At 42.4% G+C, this 20,248-nt stretch overlaps 1 protein-coding gene across 29 annotated transcripts in view; it reads right to left on the bottom strand.

The window, feature by feature from the left end:
* Positions 1 to 20,248, bottom strand: part of CADPS (calcium dependent secretion activator) — a 795,170-nt gene that overhangs the window by 463,762 nt on the left and 311,160 nt on the right. For 24 of the 29 annotated variants that reach the window (XM_067043751.1, XM_067043755.1, XM_067043745.1 and 21 more), the window contains exon 1: positions 12,123 to 12,665. The exons of 4 other annotated variants lie outside the window; for them this stretch is intronic. In XM_067043751.1, coding sequence (XP_066899852.1) covers positions 12,123 to 12,566 — 444 coding nt within the window. In that variant the 5' untranslated portion in view covers positions 12,567 to 12,665. Of the gene's footprint in view, positions 1 to 12,122; positions 12,701 to 20,248 lie in introns of those variants that run through there. One more of the 29 variants, XM_067043765.1, reaches the window with a different exon arrangement.

Here is a 20,248-nt window from a genome sequence, read left to right as displayed (position 1 = left end):
TCAGAATGATCACTATGGTAGACGGATGGAAGGAGGGCAAGAAAGCAAGCAGAGAGAACAGTTAAAAGGTTATTGCAAAAGTCCATGCAAGCAATCATGAGGGCCCAAAGCAGGGCACCAGTGATGAAGAGGAGAAAGAGATGAAAACTTTATCAGGAGGAACATCAACAGGATGTGTGTATACTTTGGTGGCAAGGACGCGATGACCAACAGTGAAGATCTGAAGTTGAGTTGTGCACGTCAGCCTTGAATAGCTTGGTTATACAGGAGCGCCAGAACTGTATTCCAGAACTGTAAGACAATAAATGTATCTTCGTTGAGTTCGAAAAGAGAGGGGGAAGGAGTCTTGGTGAGAAATTCCACTGTTGAGTGGTCTGAGGACATCCTAGGGGTGATGTGATGGAGGTCAAGGCTCTTCCAAGTGTAATGTGTAGACCTGTGCCATCTGTGAACTGCTTGTTACTGGTCTGCACCAAGATAAAGTGCTAGTACTGGAAATTACATCAACTCTATCATTAATTGGTTCAATTTAGCTGACACTTCTCTGTAGCAAGACTTTCTGGAAGAAAACAGTGAGTTGATTTACATTCTAGTGCAAGTTCCTTATCTCGTTGTGGACCCATGACAAAACATTCACTGATTGCAGCAGTCTGAGACCACCCCTTCAGCAGCACTGATGTACGGATTTGAGGTCTGGTGAGAGGCCTGTCCTGGAGTCCCAGATTTGAGAATGCAAGTGTAGAGATGTTAGTAGCCAAAGCCATCATCAGTGGTGAGGTTGCTGAGAGACGGGACAGAGATGAGAAGAGGGCTGTACTAGTTTGCTAGGGCTGCTGTAACAAAGTACCACAAACTAGGCGGCTTAAACAACAGAAATTTATTGTCTTACAGCTGTTGGCAGGGTCGGCTCCTTCTGAGGGCTTTAAGGAAGAATATACTCCATATCTGTCCCCTAGTTTCTGGCCATCTTTGGTGTTCCTCCCCTGTAGAAGAATCACTCCAATTTCTGCCTTCCTCTTCACATGCTGTTCTCCCTGTGTGCTTGTCTCTATGTCCAAATTTCCCCTCTCAATAAGGACACCAGTTATAATGGATTAGGGTCCACCCTAATGACCTCATCTTAACTAATTACATCTGCAAAGACCTTATTTCCAAATAAGTCCCTATTCTAAGGTACTGTGGGTTAGGACTTCAATGTATGGATTTGGGGGGGGACATAATCAACCCATAAAGTGAGCCAAAGATGAAGACCTGAAAAACACTAATATTTAAGATTCAGACGCTCACCACATCCTGCCTTACACTATGAGCTCTCTGTTCAGTGTTGATGTACCTCAACTTCTCAAGCAGATTGATAGGTTCGTAGAGATCAGGAAAGCTGTCTAAAATGTTTTTCCATATTTTGCCTACAGAATTTAGTGAGTTTCTTGTATGTAGAAGTGGTTCAAAACAATGTCGTCTGATGATGTATAACAAACAAAAATTGAATATGGAAGAGCCCCCAAGAACTGTTTTGAACACAGTATGTTGTGACACGCTGCCTTATAGGCAACAGTTGCTGTACTTGTCAGAAAAATCGCCAAAGGAGATGTTCAAGATATATTTTAACTCATTTGCTTAAACAACTCTATGCCTACCATCCACACCAAAAGGCTGTTCTTCTTCATGGGCAACAGAAGGCATAATTATTTGCAAGAATTTTCAGTGTTTTCCCTGTGCTTTCTTAAGTGGCACATTAGCTTCTCTGTACCACTGTGCATATTCTCCAAAATCCCATTGTCTTTCTGAAAGCACTACAGCCCCTGGAGGGTTTGAAATTCAGCATGTACTCCCCAAAAACTTAGGGATTAAAAAAAGAAGTTAACTGCAAAGTATCTCAAAACTTTCCTACTGCATGAAGTGGTCCTGAAAAACACCACATTGACAGGTTGCATTTTCCTCCCATAGGCTCTAGAGGACATCAATATATTATCAGTTTATTCCATATCTCTCAATTTTAGAAGGGTAGCCAGAAGCCTGGAACACTTAGGGTTTTGATAATTCATTTTATTTTTCAAACTTCTCAAATGTTTGCTCTCCTTGTTAAAATGAAAGAAATGGCTTAGCAAAGATCATTTTCCCTTTGACTAGTGAAAGGCACCAGAAAAATCCATACCTAAGCAGTTTTTCTTTACAGATATTTCACATCCATCTTATATTCTTATTACCACATCCAATATGCGATAGCACTACAGTCATTATTTATTTATATTCTAACTACACTCTGAAAGGACTTTAAGCAGCTTACAGTGAGAGAGAAAACAGTGCCAAAATCCCATAAGAGAATAAAAATAGAGAAAAGAAGCATATTTACTTATGTCTAAATATGTAGAACTTAGATTCTATTATATAACTTTGGCAATATTGAGATTCTAATATTTTCAACAGCCTAACTTTCGCTAGTGCTGTTGACTGCTCATTATTTTTTTTTCTTCAGAAAGAATTAAGTCAAATAAAACATATGCCCAATATGGAGATTTAGTTCTCACCTTGGCTTAAGGTTTGGTCACGTAAACATGCACTACGGTGATTCAAGTTCAACCGAGAGTCAGTCACTGCAAGAAATTCATCATTGCTTATGGTCTTTGAAAGAAGCCTTTCCTCTATAACAGATCTAGAAATTTGTCAGTTGTTGGTATAAATAAACCAGACTGGGAGGTGATTGATGGTATGTTTCTGCAACATGAATTATTTTGAAACCATGGGGTAACTTGATTACCCTCCATGTTTTCCACTAAGAAGCTTTTGTGAAAGTATGTGAGTTGTGCCTCCATGAGAGAGGCAGACTGTTTTTTTTCGGGTTTTTTTTTTTTTTTGCAGTACGGCTCCGCACGCGCAGGCTCAGCGGCCATGGCTCACGGGCACAGCCACTCCGCGGCATGTGGGATCTTCCCAGACCGGGGCACGAACCCGTGTCCCCTGCATCGGCAGGCGGGCTCTCAACCACTGCACCACCAGGGAAGCCCGAGGCAGACTGTATTTAAGAGCCCTTCATGTCCTCTCCATAGAAACTTCCTAGGAAATAAAGCATCAGCGCAGAATTTCAACAGTCAATGTCTATGAGCACCTACTATATTCCAGGCACTGTTTTAGGGGATGGGGAATCAAAGAGGAATAAAATGTGGTCCCTGTCTTTGGGATTCCTACAGTCTAGTGGGAAAGAGGCACTCACAGAAAAGGTAATTTAAATATAATGTATAGGAGGAAAAGGAGCAATAGACTAGGGAATTACGGTAGCATTTAGCCCAACATAAAGATTTAGGTAAGGTTTCTTGAAGGAGGTAACACCCGAGTTAATTAAGAAACAAACAAGAGCAAATCAAGTGAAGACAAGTGAGAAAGATGTTCTAACAGAACGAAGAACATGAGCAAAGATATTGTAGTTTGAAATAGCATGGGGGCATTTGGTGGACAAAAATGCAACATACCGTTATTACTACTAGGTCACAAAACTGGCCAGGGATTTGAACCAGAGACTGATGGCCTGCAGAGTTAATGAAGTGTCTCAACAAAAGAGAAATAGGGATGTATTGTACCCTCAACCTCATTTATTCTGTAGACGATGCTATCACGGTAACCAGTGCCTTCTGGGTTGGCTTATATGTCAAAAATGATGATCAGGATGATGATAACAGTAAGGCTTACTCTGGTCAGAACTTCACATACGGCCCTTTCACAAAGAAAAATAACACAAAATTGCACATATCAACTTAGCAATAACAAGAACACACACCACTTACTACAGGCGAGGCATTGTTCTAAGAGCTTTACTGTATTATCTCACTTAATTTGCACAAGAACTCAATGATGGAGCTACCATTACTATCCCCACTTTACTGATGAGTAAACTGAGCCACAAAGAGTTTAAGTAAGTTGCCCCAAATCACAGAGCCAGTTTGGGGTACATCCAAGAAAGCAAACCTAGGCATTCAAGTTTCAGAGTTTATGCTTTTAACAACCGTCCTTCACTACCCATCACATGTCAAAAGCAATGACCAGGGGCTTCCCTGGTGGCGCAGTGGTTGAGAGTCCGCCTGCCGATGCAGGGGACATGGGTTCGTGCCCCGGTCCGGGAAGATCCCACATGCCGCGCTGCGGCTGGGCCCGTGAGCCATGGCCGCTGGGCCTGCGCGTCCGGAGCCTGTGCTCCGCAACGGGAGAGGCCACAGCAGTGAGAGGCCCGCGTACCGCAAAAAAAAAAAAAAAAAAAAAAATAGCAATGACCAGACTTTGAATCATTGACTGACTTTATCCCCTTTTCTTTACCTGCTGACAACAGAGAAGTAATTCTGTTATATGCTTGGACAAAAGGAAAAATAATAAGGTAATTCTGATTGTCAGCCTTCCAATTCTGCAGAAACTATAAATCTGATCCCAACAGAGAAACTCTTGCCAGAGACAGGGAAAACGGAGTTCCAAATTCTAGATCTTTTTCTTGGATGCATTACAGAGGCCAGGGTCAGACCATCAATATCTGAGTAGCAATGTCAAGAAGAGACGGTGTTGGCAAGAACCAGATAGCTGGTATCCTAACAACCATATACATATGATGTTCCTTTAGAAAAGCATAATTTTCTTTAAAAGTGATTAACATTCCATTATTTAAGTGATGGCTGGTAGTCTTATTTCCATCGCTTTTTGCAGACTCATAAAAACATAGGCTCAGCTTTGCTACATCTTCCAATTGTAAGAGAAGCCAGAAATATAAATTTTTACATGAAATAACTTGAAAGCTTTAAATACTGAGAATTCAAAAATTTGAGAAAGACATTGTAGACAAAACAAAATATAAATTGGGTCAGTTTCACCCCATAGGCTGAGTCTCTTGTGTATTTCTGTAGCCTTATAATCTTTTAAGATCTCACCTCCTCATCTAAAAATGTAGACATAGTGAACTTTATGTCAGATTCTTTGAAGACAATGTCTTACTTTGTAATGTGAAAACACACCAAATACAAGTTTGAATGAAATTAATAAGTCTTGATAATTAACAATCTCATTTCCCAGAAAGAAATATCAACTATTATATGCAGAGGTGAAAGTAGAGATTATATGAGGCTTCCCTATCCCCTCTTCATAAGGCAGATGAAGAAATTACACCAGAGACAATGACTTTCCCACAATCAGTGGTTTATTAATGGTAGAGTTTGAGCTCAAACACAAGTTTCAATACATAACCTTTCTCCTCATCAGCCAGCTTTCTTTATTCTGTCAAGGAAGTCATTTGAACTCCTAGATCCAGCCATGCATGCAGTCAATCACCCTGCACTGGATTTTTCAATTACATGTCCGAGTATACCTTTCCCCTCCCCCTTATATTCCTATTGATGTAGCCACTTCAGTTGGGTTTCTGTCACTTGCAACCAAGAAAGAATGGGACTGTTAGTCCCAGAAACAATTACTCCTTTCCACATTCCTGCTACATCATGCTCTTCTCCAAATGGGAATACTTGCCTTTCCTTATGCTTACACAAATCATACAAATTCTTTAAGACCTAGTGAAACTGAGCAGGATCCTGTGGGGCTCCTGGGCATGGAAGCCTTTCTGTGTCCCCCATTGCTGGTTTGAAGGGAATAGGCTTCAGCCTCCATGATCTTCCCTGAGTTCCAAAGGTCAGGTTCAAAGAGTTGCTAATCAGGGAAGGGAGCAGTCAAGAAACAATAGTGTGGGCTTGGGACAGGATCCTGGTTCTGACTCAAGGGATACACATAACAGTATCTTTGAACACTTTTGCAGAACTAGAACCCCCCCCAACTAATGGAAGATGTTATCTACTTGATGAAGCATTCTTCATTTCAGAGAGAAGATCAGGAGACCACCTGAGGCCAGATTAAAGGAATACAAGCCCTACACACACCCTGATTCTTATCAGCAACATGCCAACCCCCCCCAACCACTGCTATAAAACTCCTCACCAGATTCCCCCCGGTTGGGACCCACAGTTCTGTAGGGCACGAGCCCACTGTGTCCCCCTTTGCCTGGCAAAGCAATAAAGCTATTTTTTTCTACTTCACCCAAAAGTCTGTCTCTGAGATTCGACTCAGCACCAGTGCACAGAGGCCGACTTTTCAGCATCACTAACCCTACTCTATGTCCCCCATGAAGATTTTCCCTACTATTATATCCCATCCTGTGCATGTGTGTGTGTGTACGCGCACATATGTACTCTCTGGCCCCCTCCCCTACTTTAGTATTTGTAATCAGCATCTTACAATTAAACATTATCTTATTCTCAATTTATTTGGTATCTTCCAAACTAGAACATAAGCTGCCAATTCAGAAGCGTATCTCAAAGCTATCTGCTGGTTCTGCCACGAAGCCAGAGAGAGAACTGGTCTTTTTTAGAACTTAGCTTTACGTTAGTAGAACTCTCCTGATCATTCCAACTTAAGTTGTTGGCCCCAAATACTGCTTATATTTCAATGTGATGGCCTATGGTTGTGTATTAAATTTGCTTTTGCCGGAAAAAAGACCTTGGAATCATTTGACGTTTACCATTTTACACAGTACAACTTTTTGGGAATGAAAGATTTAATTTCCTTTGTTCTTCAGTCCAGTTTTAGGGACGCAAAAGGCTATTCCAGTGTGTAAGGAGGCAAGAACTTCTCTTACTACTTTTTTGGTATCCTGCATCTTCAAAATGTCTCTACTAGTACCAGTGCACAACAGTTCCTGCCCATTGCATCAAGAAGATTGGGGAGGAAATGCCAAAAAGCATATTGAAAGAATTCAATTCTCTCCCTGAAGAAGAGAAAAACATATAATTCTTTGTGAAGGAATCCTGGGGTGAACAGTCGTTTAGTTTTCTCAAAAGGTGAGAATATTTTATTTTTTTAAATGCAAATTGTATGTTGCCCTGACAAACAACCCTTCAGAATTTTGAAGAGTGGAGCTAACCCAAGTGCCTCAAAGCACATCTGAATCGATGAATCACCATTATTGATTTTTATTTATTTATTTATCTAGCGTTATGCGAGCCTCTCACCGTTGTGGCTTCTCCCGTTGGGGAGCACAGGCTCCGGATGCGCAGGCTCAGCGGCCATGGCTCACGGGCCCAGCCGCTCCGCGGCACGTGGGATCTTCCCGGACCGGGGCACGAACCCGCATCCCCTGTATCGGCAGGCGGACTCTCAACCACTGCGCCACCAGGGAAGCCCACCATTATTGATTTAAAATACACACACTCACACACATATATAGTTCCCTAGCAGTAGGTCTTAAATGTTACGAAAGTTATGGGTTTTTGACTCATAAGTGAACAACAAAGTCAAAGAAGTTAATGAATAAAGAAGGAATTTCTCTGGCTAACAGTGACTCAATGTTAGCCATAATTTTAGGGCAAAATACAAGCTGAATCACATGGAAATGAGTAACTTGAACTTACAACACATTTGGCCTAGCCAACAATTCTCTTGAATGAAGAATTCATATAGAACTGACACAACTTTAGGATTGCCCCTTTCTCTCATCATATACATACAGACACACATGTATATACACCTGCATATGCACACACAATATTCATTTTGGACATTTGTAACCCAGGAGTTACGAATAGTTCCCAGCTAACTAAAAAAAAAAAAAAAAAAAAAAAAAAAAAAAAAAAAACTAGTCATGTCAATCTACACATTACACAGAATTCTTTACAGTGCCTGCTTTTACATTCCCTCAGGAACATCTATAAGTAGCTAGTTCACATGAGGTAGCCACTCATCACCATTACTACATAACTTAGAAACATATGGTGTAGCTCTGCCATGCCAACTTCTAGGTATTCACTCTAGCGTTCTGACAAAAGAAGAAAAAAAAATGTTCAGAACTGTTTTTCAAACTGTCATTTATCAGCTGCTGAAACGTACATTGTGACAGCCTGATGACTAGGTTTTTGTTGTGGTCATAAATTATCATTACCTGCATGTTATATTTAGATTCACAGTAGTACAAGGAAAATATACCTACAAATGATAAAATATTGAAACCGAGCAAAACCCTGTGGGGCCCCCAGGTACAAATGCTTTCTGTGTCCCCCTTTTCTTGTTTGTAGGAAATAGGCTTCATTTAACCTCTATGACCTTCCCTGAGTTCCAAAGGGCAGGTTCAGTTGCTAATCAGGGAAGGGAGGGAATGCAGAGACAAGGGGGGAGCAGTCAAGAAACAAAACTGCAGCCTTGGGTCAGGGTCCTGGTTCCTCCTCAAGGAATATACGTAACACTATCTTGGAGCTCTTTTGCAGAACTAAGGCCCACACCCAGGTGGAGGAGGGAAACTTCAGGCTGAGCGCAAGATTCCGGGAGCACCGCCCTGTTACATCACCACCAACCAATCAGAAGAAAGTCACACACCCTGCAGCCCTCACCCCAAGTTCTGCCTATAAAAACCTCCCTCCAAACCATCAGGGATTTGGGGATTTTTGAGCATGAGCCATCCGTCCTTCTTGCTTGGCTCTGCAATGAACCTTTCTCTGCTCCAAATTCCTACATTTCCATTTATTTGGCCTCACTGTGCCTTGGGCACACAAACTTTGTTCGGTAACAGTATGTTTTCACATAGTCTGTTTCGAGTCCCCTCTTTTAAGTGGGAAGAGTGTTAGAAAGTCTAGGCATTCTCTTTCCCAGTAGAAGTGAAACCGAAGTAATTAACTATCAGAATGATCCAGCAACAGCACCTTTTTCCTCTACTTCCCAATTGTTCTTCTGAACTAAAGTACATTTTTTCCCCCAGCTCAAACTGCACAGAAAGACTGACAACAGTCTGCTGTTCAGATTTACCAGCTAACAGCCCACCTCTCTCCTTCATATTCTTTATGAAGTTAGTACTTAAATGATTATTTTGCCCGTGTTGACTATTTGATAGGTGCCCAAAGCGGGAGGGGCAGGGCTTTCTCAACTCAAATAGAAATAATCCTGAGTAAAGAAGTACACGAGACGTGCTATTACTTCTATTTTTCATTTTAGAATATTCCTGGCCAGTGTTGTGTATTAAAAAGATAGGATGAGAGAACTCCATGTCTAAATTCCCACTCTTTCACCTGTCTACACAGTGTTTTAGGCAAATTACAAAACCTCTCTGAGTCTCAGCTTTCTTTTCTAAAAATGAGGATGTAATTCCTGAAATATGAAGAGTACTTAAAATGATCTAAGAACAGAAATAGGAAGTTAGGTAAAAAACTAAGAAAATTTAAATAAACTGTAGATTTTAGTTAACAATAATGTATCACTATTGGTTCTTTAATTGTAACACATGTACCATACTGCTGTAAGATAATTACAGGGGAAAACTGCGTCAGTTGTATGGAAACTGTGTACGCTTTTCTCAATTTTTCAGTAAATCTAAAACTCTCTTGAAAAACTAAAGTCTATTTTTTTAAATGACCTAAGGTAGGTGCCTTGCACATAGCAGATACTTGAAAAATGGTAGCCGGTGTTATGACATAGACTATTTGGTTTCATAAAGTCTATTAAACTCTGTACAATATGACCTTTTCCTCCCTAACTTTATGGAGATGTAATTGACATAGAACACTGCGTAACTTTAAGGAATACAGCATGAGGATTTGACAATATGACCTTTTCTGCAGTTCAGCAATTCTTTTTCATAGGCAGTTCTCTCTCTACCCGACCCTATGCCACTCTATTCCCTTCCTCTGCATCATTTTTCCTCTTTTTCTAGTTCATCCATTTCTATTCTACTACAAACTCATGTTTACTTTACAACTAGTTTTTATTTCTCCAAGACTAATTCATCAATCTTACTTGTCGGCTTTAAATTTTACCACACTGATTATGCAAACTTTTAGTTACTTTCAATGACTGCTCCTTAAAAAAAAAAAAAAAAAAAAAATCAAAGTTCAAGCTTCCTACTTGGAAAAAATAGCAGAACAGCTTTTTCCAGAAAGTCACAAAACACTTAAAGATATAGTAATGGGGAGAACCTGTTTTCTGTTGTAATAAAGAGATAGATATTCAGCTTCCCAGGATAGACAACAGCCATGAGGCAGCTTTGCCGGGATATGTATTTAGTCTGCTGCAACAACTAAAAATACTTTGACCAAATGCCAATGTTATCAATCTGTCCTGGAGTCCGTCTGATATTAAGGTCATGTGTAAAAGCAGAACTCACTTGCCCCTCAAAACCACAACTTTGAATGGATCCAGGTAAACCATACCAGATCAGATCAGAAAAACTAGCCTCAAGACCATCTTTCTCAGGTGGCTGAAGGTTCTGTTTAGAAGAAATGAGTCTTCACGAGAATGGATTTCTTTCCCCATTCTGGTGCTGGATTTCAGCCTCTATTGGAAGGACAGAGCTAGAGAGCCTTTTCACTGATAAAGGGAAGTTTGTTTTCTAACTTTTCTTTAAGTGACAACAGTTTTCATTGCCAAAGAAACAGGACATCTTTAGTGGGTGCTGTTAATAATGGGATAGATTTTGGAGACAGAATTGCCCCTGCTATAAAGACACAATTACCAAAATAATTCCAACCTGAAACTTGACATATCAGGCCCTGTGGACCCAAACCCAACCTTAAAAGAACATCCAAAAACTTTTACTGTTCGGAGAATACTTTTGCTCTACTGTAGTTCAAAATCCTCGTTGAAAAAGCAAGGGACCACTGATGGGGGTCTGAGAGTGGAGTGTGTAACCCACCTGCTCTCTCAACCAGGAAATGAGTTTTATTTGTAATAAAACTGAACCCCAAGCTTGCGATAGCCGAAATAAATCATCAGCTCTGGGTGGTGTGTGTACGTGTACAAGCAAAGCAAACAGAGAAATCTGTGCTAACTCAAGATAAGGGTGGATAAATATAGGAAAACCCAGCAGTCTACTACAGGCAGCACGTAATTCAGTCTCAAACGGCAGCAACGGAGAAATTCACTATTTTAAGAAACTGATCTCCTAACCTCGATGGGGTTAGAGCTGGCTTTAATCGGCCCTCACATCGCCCCTCCAGGGGCTTCACTGGTTTTTCTGTTAGTCCAGCTGCTGCAGATTCATCTAAAACAGAACGGGATGCTTTCTTCACTCACTCACTCCAGCTGGGTACCTGACCCCTTCTCTGCTGGGCCGACGCCCTCGCCCTGCATTAACTGACCCCTCCTTTCTCTGGCTGGAGAACAGCTGATAGAAATAGGCACTTTTTTCACATCAAAGGCAGCCCAGAGCCTCCTCAGCCTTGCCAGCCTCAGACACAAAAAGCTTTTGATGCTTATAATTGCGAGGCTTTTTCCAGCTGCACTTTATCAAGCTAGCAGCGCCAGGGCTTGGAGGGCCTCTCAGAACCAGAAGGTGGCGGCGAAGTCACCTTGGGAAAAGAAGGGGGTCAGAGGGGGGAAGGCAGAAGGGCTGACCCGGGCAGAAGGGACCAGACGGCGTGCCCCTGCTCTGGGGTCAGTGAGCAAGGGGAAGGGAGATTGGAGGGAAGCCCAGCCAGAGTGAAGGGATGTCCAAGGACCCTCGAGGCAACCCGAATAGGTGATCAGCTGACCCCGGCGGAGGGAGAAGGGGGCCCTTCGCAGCATCACGGGAAGCTTCGCCTGCTGGGCTCGCTTCCTCCCGCCTGCCGCTGCGGTCGCTCTCTGCCCGCGTTAGCCTGAGAGTGGCTCGGAGGCGCTCTACTCGCTCCGCACCGGAGCCCCCCCCCGCCTCTCTGCCGGGCGCCCCCGCCCGCCCAGCGCACGCCCCGGAGGGCGGGCCGGGAGTTGAGCGCAGCCGCCCGCCGCCGGAGAGTGCTGGGAGCCCTGCAAGCAAGCCAGGCCTCTTTGGGCGCCGCGGGCTGCAAATCACTCCCCGAGCCTCCCGGGCCACAAAGCGAGACTTGCCCGCCTCGCTCCCCGACAGGGAAGCCCGGGCACTGGATGCTGCGCTCCAGGCTCCTTGCCAGGCCCGGGCAGCTCCTGGCGCGCTCCGGGCTGGGTTGGGCTTCGCTCAGCCGCGGAGAGGGGGCCTCGAAACCCCTTCCCCCAGGCGCGGTCTCCTCCGCCTCCAGCTCCTCCTCGCCAGCTGCGCCGCCAGCTCCCATTGTTCGCCCCGCCCGCCTGGCGACATCGCGGCGCTACTCCCTGGGCCTCCCAGGCGCACCTACCTTCTGCTGCCGGCGAGCCATGTCGGTGGGCTGCTTGGCGTTGAAGGGGTAGGCGATGCAGCGCATCACGAACACATAGAGCTGCAGCCTCTTCTTCCTCTCCTCCTCCTCTTTCTGCAGCCGTTCCAACTCCTCCTTCTCCTTCTCGCTCGCGACCGACGGGCTGGGGCTGGAGGGCCGGCCGCCACCGGCGCGGCTGCTAGGCTGCAGCCCCCCGGCCCCGCCGCCGCTGCTCGCGCCGCTGCCCCCGCCGCCGCCGGCGCCCACCCCGGCCCCGGCGCCGGCACCGCCGCCGCCCCCCAGCCCGGCGCCGCCGCCCGAGCCTTCGCTGGTGCGGCTGGGAGACAAGCGCGCGCCGGACGCGGCCGAGCCGAGCACATCCTTGCCGCTCTCCTCCTCCAAGATCTCATCCGATTCCTCTTCGCTGGATGAAGGGTCCAGCATGGTGGCGCCTGGGGAGGAGGGGTGTCCCTGGAGCCCCTGGCTTGGGGTGCAAAAGGTGGGGGGCGCTGGAGGCAGCTGGGGGGTCTCTCCCGGATGGCCGCTTCTGCCCAAATCAGGGAGCGAGCGCGCTGCTTCTCAGCCTTGGCCGCGGCGACTGCTTCCTCCGCCCGGCGTTCGAGAGCTGGGCTCAGACTCAGAAGCACGAGGGGAGGGGGGGGAAGGGGGGGAAGGGAGGGTTGCGTCCGTGGACCCGACGTGGGCAAGGGGGAGAGTCAGTTGCGAGCCCCGAGCCCGCAGCCGGATGCCATCTGCAGCCGCCGAAGGAGGCGCCTCCAGAAAAGATGCCGAGTGTTGCAAGCTGTCGGTGCAGCCTAGAGCCGAAGAGGCATCTTGCCGATTGGGGAGGGAGCGGCGCTTACGTGTTTATTGGCTTAACTCTCCCCTGTCCGCGGCGTAAGGGTGGCTGCAGAGGGCTGGAGCGCGGAGAGCGCAGAGCATCCCCCAAAGTCTCAGAGCCTCCGTACTGACCCTAATGCTTTCCCGCTCTCCTCACTGCTCCCCCTTTGTGTATAATTTCCTCCCCGATGCCCAGCTCTCCTGGCTCCGACCTCTCTCCCCCTCCCGCGGACAAAAAGTTCTTGCGGGAGGAGGAAATAGACAAACCAGTGCTGACTTTTTGTCAGCGAATAGTAGGCTGTTGGAGACTCTTAATTCAGAGGTCTCTTGAAGAGGAAGTCGGCGAGATCTTATAGGCGAAAGAAAGAGGCTATTTCCTATCCCCAGCTTTCTTCACACTTGAGGCACGGGGGCAGTGGGGCTGCGCAGCCTATGTGTCCCACCTGTGTAAACTCTGATGCCAGCGGTTTACATACGCCCACCCTCATTAAAATACAAGTGAATCCAATTCTGAGCGGATTGGTGTATCGACCATGCAGCTCAACTATTTAAGTAGAACCCCCCCGCCCCTGCTTACTCTGCATTCTTCAATTCCAAGAACTGGTACTACTTTTTGCTGAGGTGAGCCTACCGTAGAAACAGAAGGGTTTCTGGTTGCAGAGCCCTTCCTCCATTATGGCTCGCTGGAAGATCTGGGCGGAGGACTGGGGACCCCAAGATCAGACAAAGACACCCTAAGAACTGAGTGCATCAACATCTAATGCGTTTACTCTGTCGCGCAGTCTTCCTTCCTGCTTCTCCGTTATTAATTCAAAGCAGCAGATGGTGCTTTCCTTCTCCCTGCTCCTTTCACTTAAGCCAAAAAACCCAGCTCACGGGGGAGCTGGCCAGCGTGCTGAATCTTATCAGCGACAGACAGACGGACTGAAAACAAACCAACACCTTTCTTTACCCTTTGATCTTAGGCGATCTAGAGACCTGTCTTGGCTTTTCTTCACCCCATCTCCTATATTTATGTATTTTCAGTGCTCTAATTATTCGTAGATACTCGTGGGAGTTATTGTTAAAATGTAGTGCGAATTTAAAGTGTATATCACATCTGTCTTTATGTATTTTAGAATTTACCATGAGTTTATTTATTTATTTATTTTGTGGTACGCGGGCCTCTCACTGTTGTGGCCTCTCCCGTTGTGGAGCACAGGCTCCGGACTCGCAGGCTCAGCGGCCATGGCTCACGGGCCCAGCCGCTCCGCGGCATGTGGGATCTTCCCGGACCGGGGCACGAACCCGTGTCCCCTGCATCGGCAGGCGGACTCTCAACCACTGCTCCACCAGGGAAGCCCTTACCATGAGTTTTACTGTAGGCTTTGATATTCAACGGAAGTTTTCTAGCTAGTCTGTTTGAGACCTAAAAATGAATTTAAAACAACTAGCTCCACATTAATTCCAAAATCCTGTTTAAATTTTTAAAATTAATATATACATGGCTCATACTTGACTTCACCACCACACTCACCTCAAGGACAAAACTTTTGTGGTCATCATGCATTCTGTATCAATTTAAAATAAGTAATCCAGCAACATGGAAAGTGTTATATTTTGGCAATTCTCACTTTTAAATTTTTTCTAAAGAAGTAAAAGATGTTCAAATTATGTTTTATTGGTTTCCCTGGGATGTGAAATATAGTAGGCCAATCAATCAATAAGTTAACCTTTATTTAGCACCTTTTTACGAGTGAACATTGTTCTAGGTGCTTGGGATAGGTAGAATTTTTATAAGACATTCTCTTAAAGAGTCTATAATCTGTGGGAGATACAAGTATGTGAAAAAGATTAACAACACTTATTTCAAGGCAACATATCAACAAATTCAAGTTAGTAAACTGCTAAAAGCTTGCTTGAATGAAGCAACTGGGAATGGAAGAAAATCATATATTTCTCAAAAGAGAGAGTTAAATTTTAAAGAAAGGAGCCATATAACTGGATGGCGAAAAAGGAAGGTATTATAAGGGGAAAGGGTGACTTGCAAAGCCATAGTGATAGGACAAAGGACCAAGTAAGGTACAGAGTGTTACACAGGTGGTGTGTGGGTAGGAAAGGGGGAATTGAGGAGGGAAAAAAAGTTGAAATTATAATCCATTTGGCCAAATTGCGGGGGGAGAGGGTTCATATTTAGGACACGAAGAAATAAACTGTGAGCTAGGGAGCATGTGGTGATTTGTGGAGGAGGTGCTTTTGAAGGCAAGACAAAGCCATTTACTAATTAGATATTTTTCAAGCAAGATAAGGCATTTAAGTATCATCACATTAGGCACTGGTAGAAGAGTGATCATGAACTCTGGTCTTTAGAACCGTTTGGAATTTCTCAGTCACTGTAGTACATTTTTGTTTAGTTTTGTATTTTTACAAATCTTTTTGAGTTTTGTGGGGCTTTTTTTCCATTTGTACTCATTAAAACATAAACTCAGTATCTACCCTGTGTTAATCATATAAACCTATGATATCAGTATTAAATATGACATGCTTAGATAAATCTAACAGTCTTCTCAATACACCCATGAGCGTTCAATCAAAGAGACTTAAACAAATTTTACTGGAAATACTTTTATAATCATTTTTTTCAAAACATGTCCATTACTGACTTTTAAAATGTATGTCCTTTCAAAGGTATATTTTACCTTAGCTGAAAGTCAATTCAGTGTCCTGGGAGATAATATAACTCTTTGCTACTGCTGAAGATCAGATATGCCAACCCAAACTCCTTAGGCATCTAAACCAGGAGTTGTGGCTTTCCTAGATGCTAATTTTGATGAAGGAAGAAAAGAACCCCAGAACATATCCAAAGGCTCTGAACATTTGCCTACTTTTTGTTGACATCCATATTCTTCTTTTTAAAAATACAAATCTAGGGCTTCCCTGGTGGCGCAGTGGTTGGGAGTCTGCATACCAATGCAGGGGACATGGGTTCGTGCCCCGGTTCTGGGAAGATCCCACATGCCGTGAAGCGGCTGGGCCCCTGAGCCATGGCCACTGAGCCTGAGCGTCTGGAGCCTGTGCTCCGCAACGGGAGAGGCCCGCGTACCGCAAAAAAAAAAAAAAAAAAAAAAAAAAAAATACAAATCTACCATAGATTCTGATACACATAAGTATTTATATGCTCAAACAAGCTATTTTAGGTGCTTGCATGCTTGCCTCTACCTCCAGTTCTGCTTTGTAGGAAACTTGAATAACCTTAAGGTGACAGAATAAATTTTAGTCAGCCATCTGGAGACCATATCATGAAAGCAGAAGTTATAACATGGAATTTTTAAAATCCCAGCAAAACATAGCGGAAATAGAAATGACTGAGACACTAAACCAGGGTTTTATAATCTGGACCTTGATTATTTCTAAACTTCATTCTTCCCTGAATTGTTTGCTGTGATTGTGTAAAAAGCTGCAAGTATGAAGGAATAGCTGACTTGTTGGCAATCAGTAGACACTTTGGTGAAAAACAATCACTTCTTTATGTCACTCACATAACATGTTTCAATCAACTAAAACTGAGTTTAATGCCCATCTTAATGTTTTTCTCAGTTTGTTACTAGAGGATAGTTTGGCCAAATTAAATATATATATTTTAAAATCTCACAATAAATATCATATTATCTAGATGTAATCATCTCATCCAATCAATATATTTTTTTTAAATTTAAGAATAACTCACAGACACCAAAAAGGGTAAATTTGAACCTTACGGTATGCCTAAAGTCAAGTTAAATGCTTGGGCTCTCAACACAGGCAGTTCTGCCTTTGCTACTTAATAGCAGAGTTATTCTGAGAAAATTAATCAATGACTCAGACTCAGTTTCCTCACCTGTAAAATGAGGGAGAGTATTATTCATTTCCCTCAGAATGACAAGAAAATTAAATTCAATATTATAAGAAAAGTATTTTTCAATAGATTTTAGGTTTAAACTTTTTTTCAACTGGTGGGAGATGGACTTATAATAAATGAGCTGACTAGAAATGCATAACTGGAAGGAAAAACAACATTAAAAAATCAAATAGCCGAACTTTCTCACACAATATCCAAAAATAAACTAAAAATGGATTAAAGACTTAATGTAAATGAAACCATAAAACTCCTAGAAGAAAACAGGCAGTGTGCACTTTGACATCAACCTTTGCAATCTTTTGGGGGGTATGTCTCCTCAGGCAAGGGAAACAAAATCAAAAATAAATGGGACTACATCAAACGAAAAGATTCTACACAGAGAAGGAAACGATCAACAAAATGAAAAGGCCACCTACAGAACAGCAGAAGACATCTGCACACGTTATGTCTGATAAGGGGTTAATATCCAAATATACAGAGAACAAATACAACTCGATTTAAAAAAAAAAAGATTAAAAAAATGGGCAGAGGACCTGAAAAGATATTTTTCCAAAGAAGCCATACAGATGGACAATAGGCACATGAAAAGCTGCTCAACACCACTAATTTTCAGAGAAATGCAAATCAAAACCACAATGTCAAACCTGTCAGAATGGCTATTATCAAAAAGATAACAAATAACAAGGGTTGGCGAAGATGTGGAGCAAAGGGAACCCTTGTGCACTGTTAGTGGGAATGTAAATTGGTGCAGCCACTGTGGAAAACGGTATGGAAGTTCTTCAGAAAATTAAAAATAGAACTACCATACCATCCAGCAATTCCGCTCCTAGGTATTTACTGAAGAAAAAAAAAAACACTAATTCGGAAAGATTATATGCACACTTATATTCATTGCAGCATTACTTACAATAGCCAAGATATGGAAGCAACCTAAGTGCCCATCAATAGATGAATAGATAAAGAAAATGTATATATATAATGGAATCTTACTCGGCCATAAAAAAAAGAATGAAATTTTGCCATTTGCTACAACATGGGTGGACCTAGAGGATACTGCACTAAGTGAAATAAGTCAGAGAAAGACAAATATTGTATGAATCCACAAATTTGTGGAATCTAAAAAACAAAACAAATGAACAAATGTAACAAAATAGAAACAGAGTCATAGATACAGGTGGTTGTAATGTATAGAAATATTGAGAAATACAGAAATATTGTGCATCAGAAACTAACATAGCGTTATAGTCAGTTATACCTCACAACAAACAACAAACTCATTTAAAGAAAAGATCAGATTTGTGGTTACCAGAGGCAGGGGATGGGAGGAGGGGAAATTGGATGAAGGTGGTCAAAAGGTACAAACTTCCAGTTTTAAGATAAGTAAGTACTAGAAATGTAATGTATAACATGATAAAGATAATTAACATTGCTGTATGCTATATGTGAAAGTTAAGAGAGTAAATCCTAAGAGTTCTCATCACAAGGAAAACCATTTTTTTCTTTTATATCTATATACAAATGGAGATGATGGATGTTCACTAAAATTATTGTGGTGATCATTTTACCATACACCTTAAACTTATACAGTGCTATATGTCAATTATATCTCAATAAAAATGGAAGAAAAAATCACATAATCCAGAAATAGATCCTTGAAAAATAGAATAACTCACTTATCAGTATTTATTTAATTGATCCCTATCTTATTTTAGATAGTATTTTTAGGGACTTAGAAAATGGTTTTTTTGTTTGCAAAAGCTGCTCTTCATCATTACTCTTTACCATATAATAATTCTTGCTAAAGTGAAATGAAGCGGGTTAAGATGGAATTAAAGGATAATCATAAGACTAAAATAGTAGAATCGAGCCACATAAAAACATTTTCTTTTACTCCAGGCAACAAAACAAAAGGTTTTTGAATGATAAATAATACGACTTACAGAAATTGGTCTCAGAAAACCACCTTATTAGTTAAAAAAGATGATACAAATGGAACAATGTATTTTACAATAAATATTTAACTTGAATTCTGAAAACCAACTGTTCACAAGGGTAATCACATTTCTTGTGTATACAATTTCTTTTAATAGAAGTAGGAGCTAGATGTAGTATAGATTGAAATGGTTTATGCTGGTGTTTACATGGACAAAGGGAAGGATTGAGTCTTTTGCATTGATTCTGGGATACGGTGACATGCCAGCAAATGAAAAAGGAAAAAAAATACTAGTATAGCTGTTTCCATATGAGATATTAGGTAGATAATTCCTCTAATTAGCTCAATTCTCTAATTTGGCTTACACTGGTATATGCTGTTAGCATTATATCTTTACCTTCTCAAAATAATTTTCTGGGTTGATTGTCTTGGTTATATTTAATTGGCTTTAGACTGGGAAGCTTTTAACAGCTTGTAAATAGGAATGACTGACATCACAGTATTTTCATATTAACAAGTTTGTTTTTAAACAATTGAAAATAGTAAATTCCTTCAACTTGGGCTACCCTAAAACATATGGGTCTTTTGAATAGCTAATCTTCTGGAGGAAGATAATGAGTAAGAAAAAAAAGTTGAGAGAGGCTTGATGAATGAAGGGAAAGTAAGCAAAAATCTAACGATGGGTCCCATTAAGGGGTAGATACTATCATCTGGGTCACAGGTCAATAGAGGCTAACGTGCTGGGGGAAGTGCTTTAAACCAGGTCTAGTCACCCATATGCCATTAGCAAAAGGCTGCTAATACTTGAGTAAAACATATATTTTAGGCTTTGTTTCTAAGCAGAATCTCTGCCTTCATCATCCAGAATTCATATTTTGATGTTTTACCACTTTCTGACCGGTTGCAAGGTATAGAAAACTGAAATTAACAATTAGGTACCCTAAGGGGTGGGATAGGGAGGGTGGGAGGGAGGGAGACGCAAGAGGGAAGAGGTATGGGAACATATGTATACGTATAACTGATTCACTTCGTTGTAAAGGAGAAACTAACACACTATTGTAAAACAGTTATACTCAAATAAAGATGTTAAAAAAAAAAAATTAGGTACAATTAGGCATGTCTGCAAAAAGACAGAGAGAGAGAAGGCCCTGCCCCCAAACCGCAGGCCTTGAATCCACTCAACCCAGTTCCATGGAAGAAGAAAACAGAAGGGATATACGTGGGTGCCACAGCTCTTTGATGCACAGTGACCTGCCTACTCATTAACATGCTTCAACTGGCATATATTATCTGATAAATCTGATTAATATGCCCTCTTCTTGAGAAGGACAGAGAAGAGAGCCAGAAGCTTGCCTTTCTCCCTGAGAGATCATAACCCAAGCTACCACCTTTCACCAAGTGGCTCAGGCTCTCAGATCCCTGGCTGTCCTGCACCCAAGAACCCAAGTGAACCGCTGTATTTGATTAAGAGTGGGT

The sequence above is a fragment of the Kogia breviceps genome, chromosome 10, assembly GCF_026419965.1.
Source record: "Kogia breviceps isolate mKogBre1 chromosome 10, mKogBre1 haplotype 1, whole genome shotgun sequence".
NCBI lineage: Eukaryota > Metazoa > Chordata > Mammalia > Artiodactyla > Physeteridae > Kogia > Kogia breviceps.
This window is presented reverse-complemented; position numbering and strand designations above follow the sequence as displayed.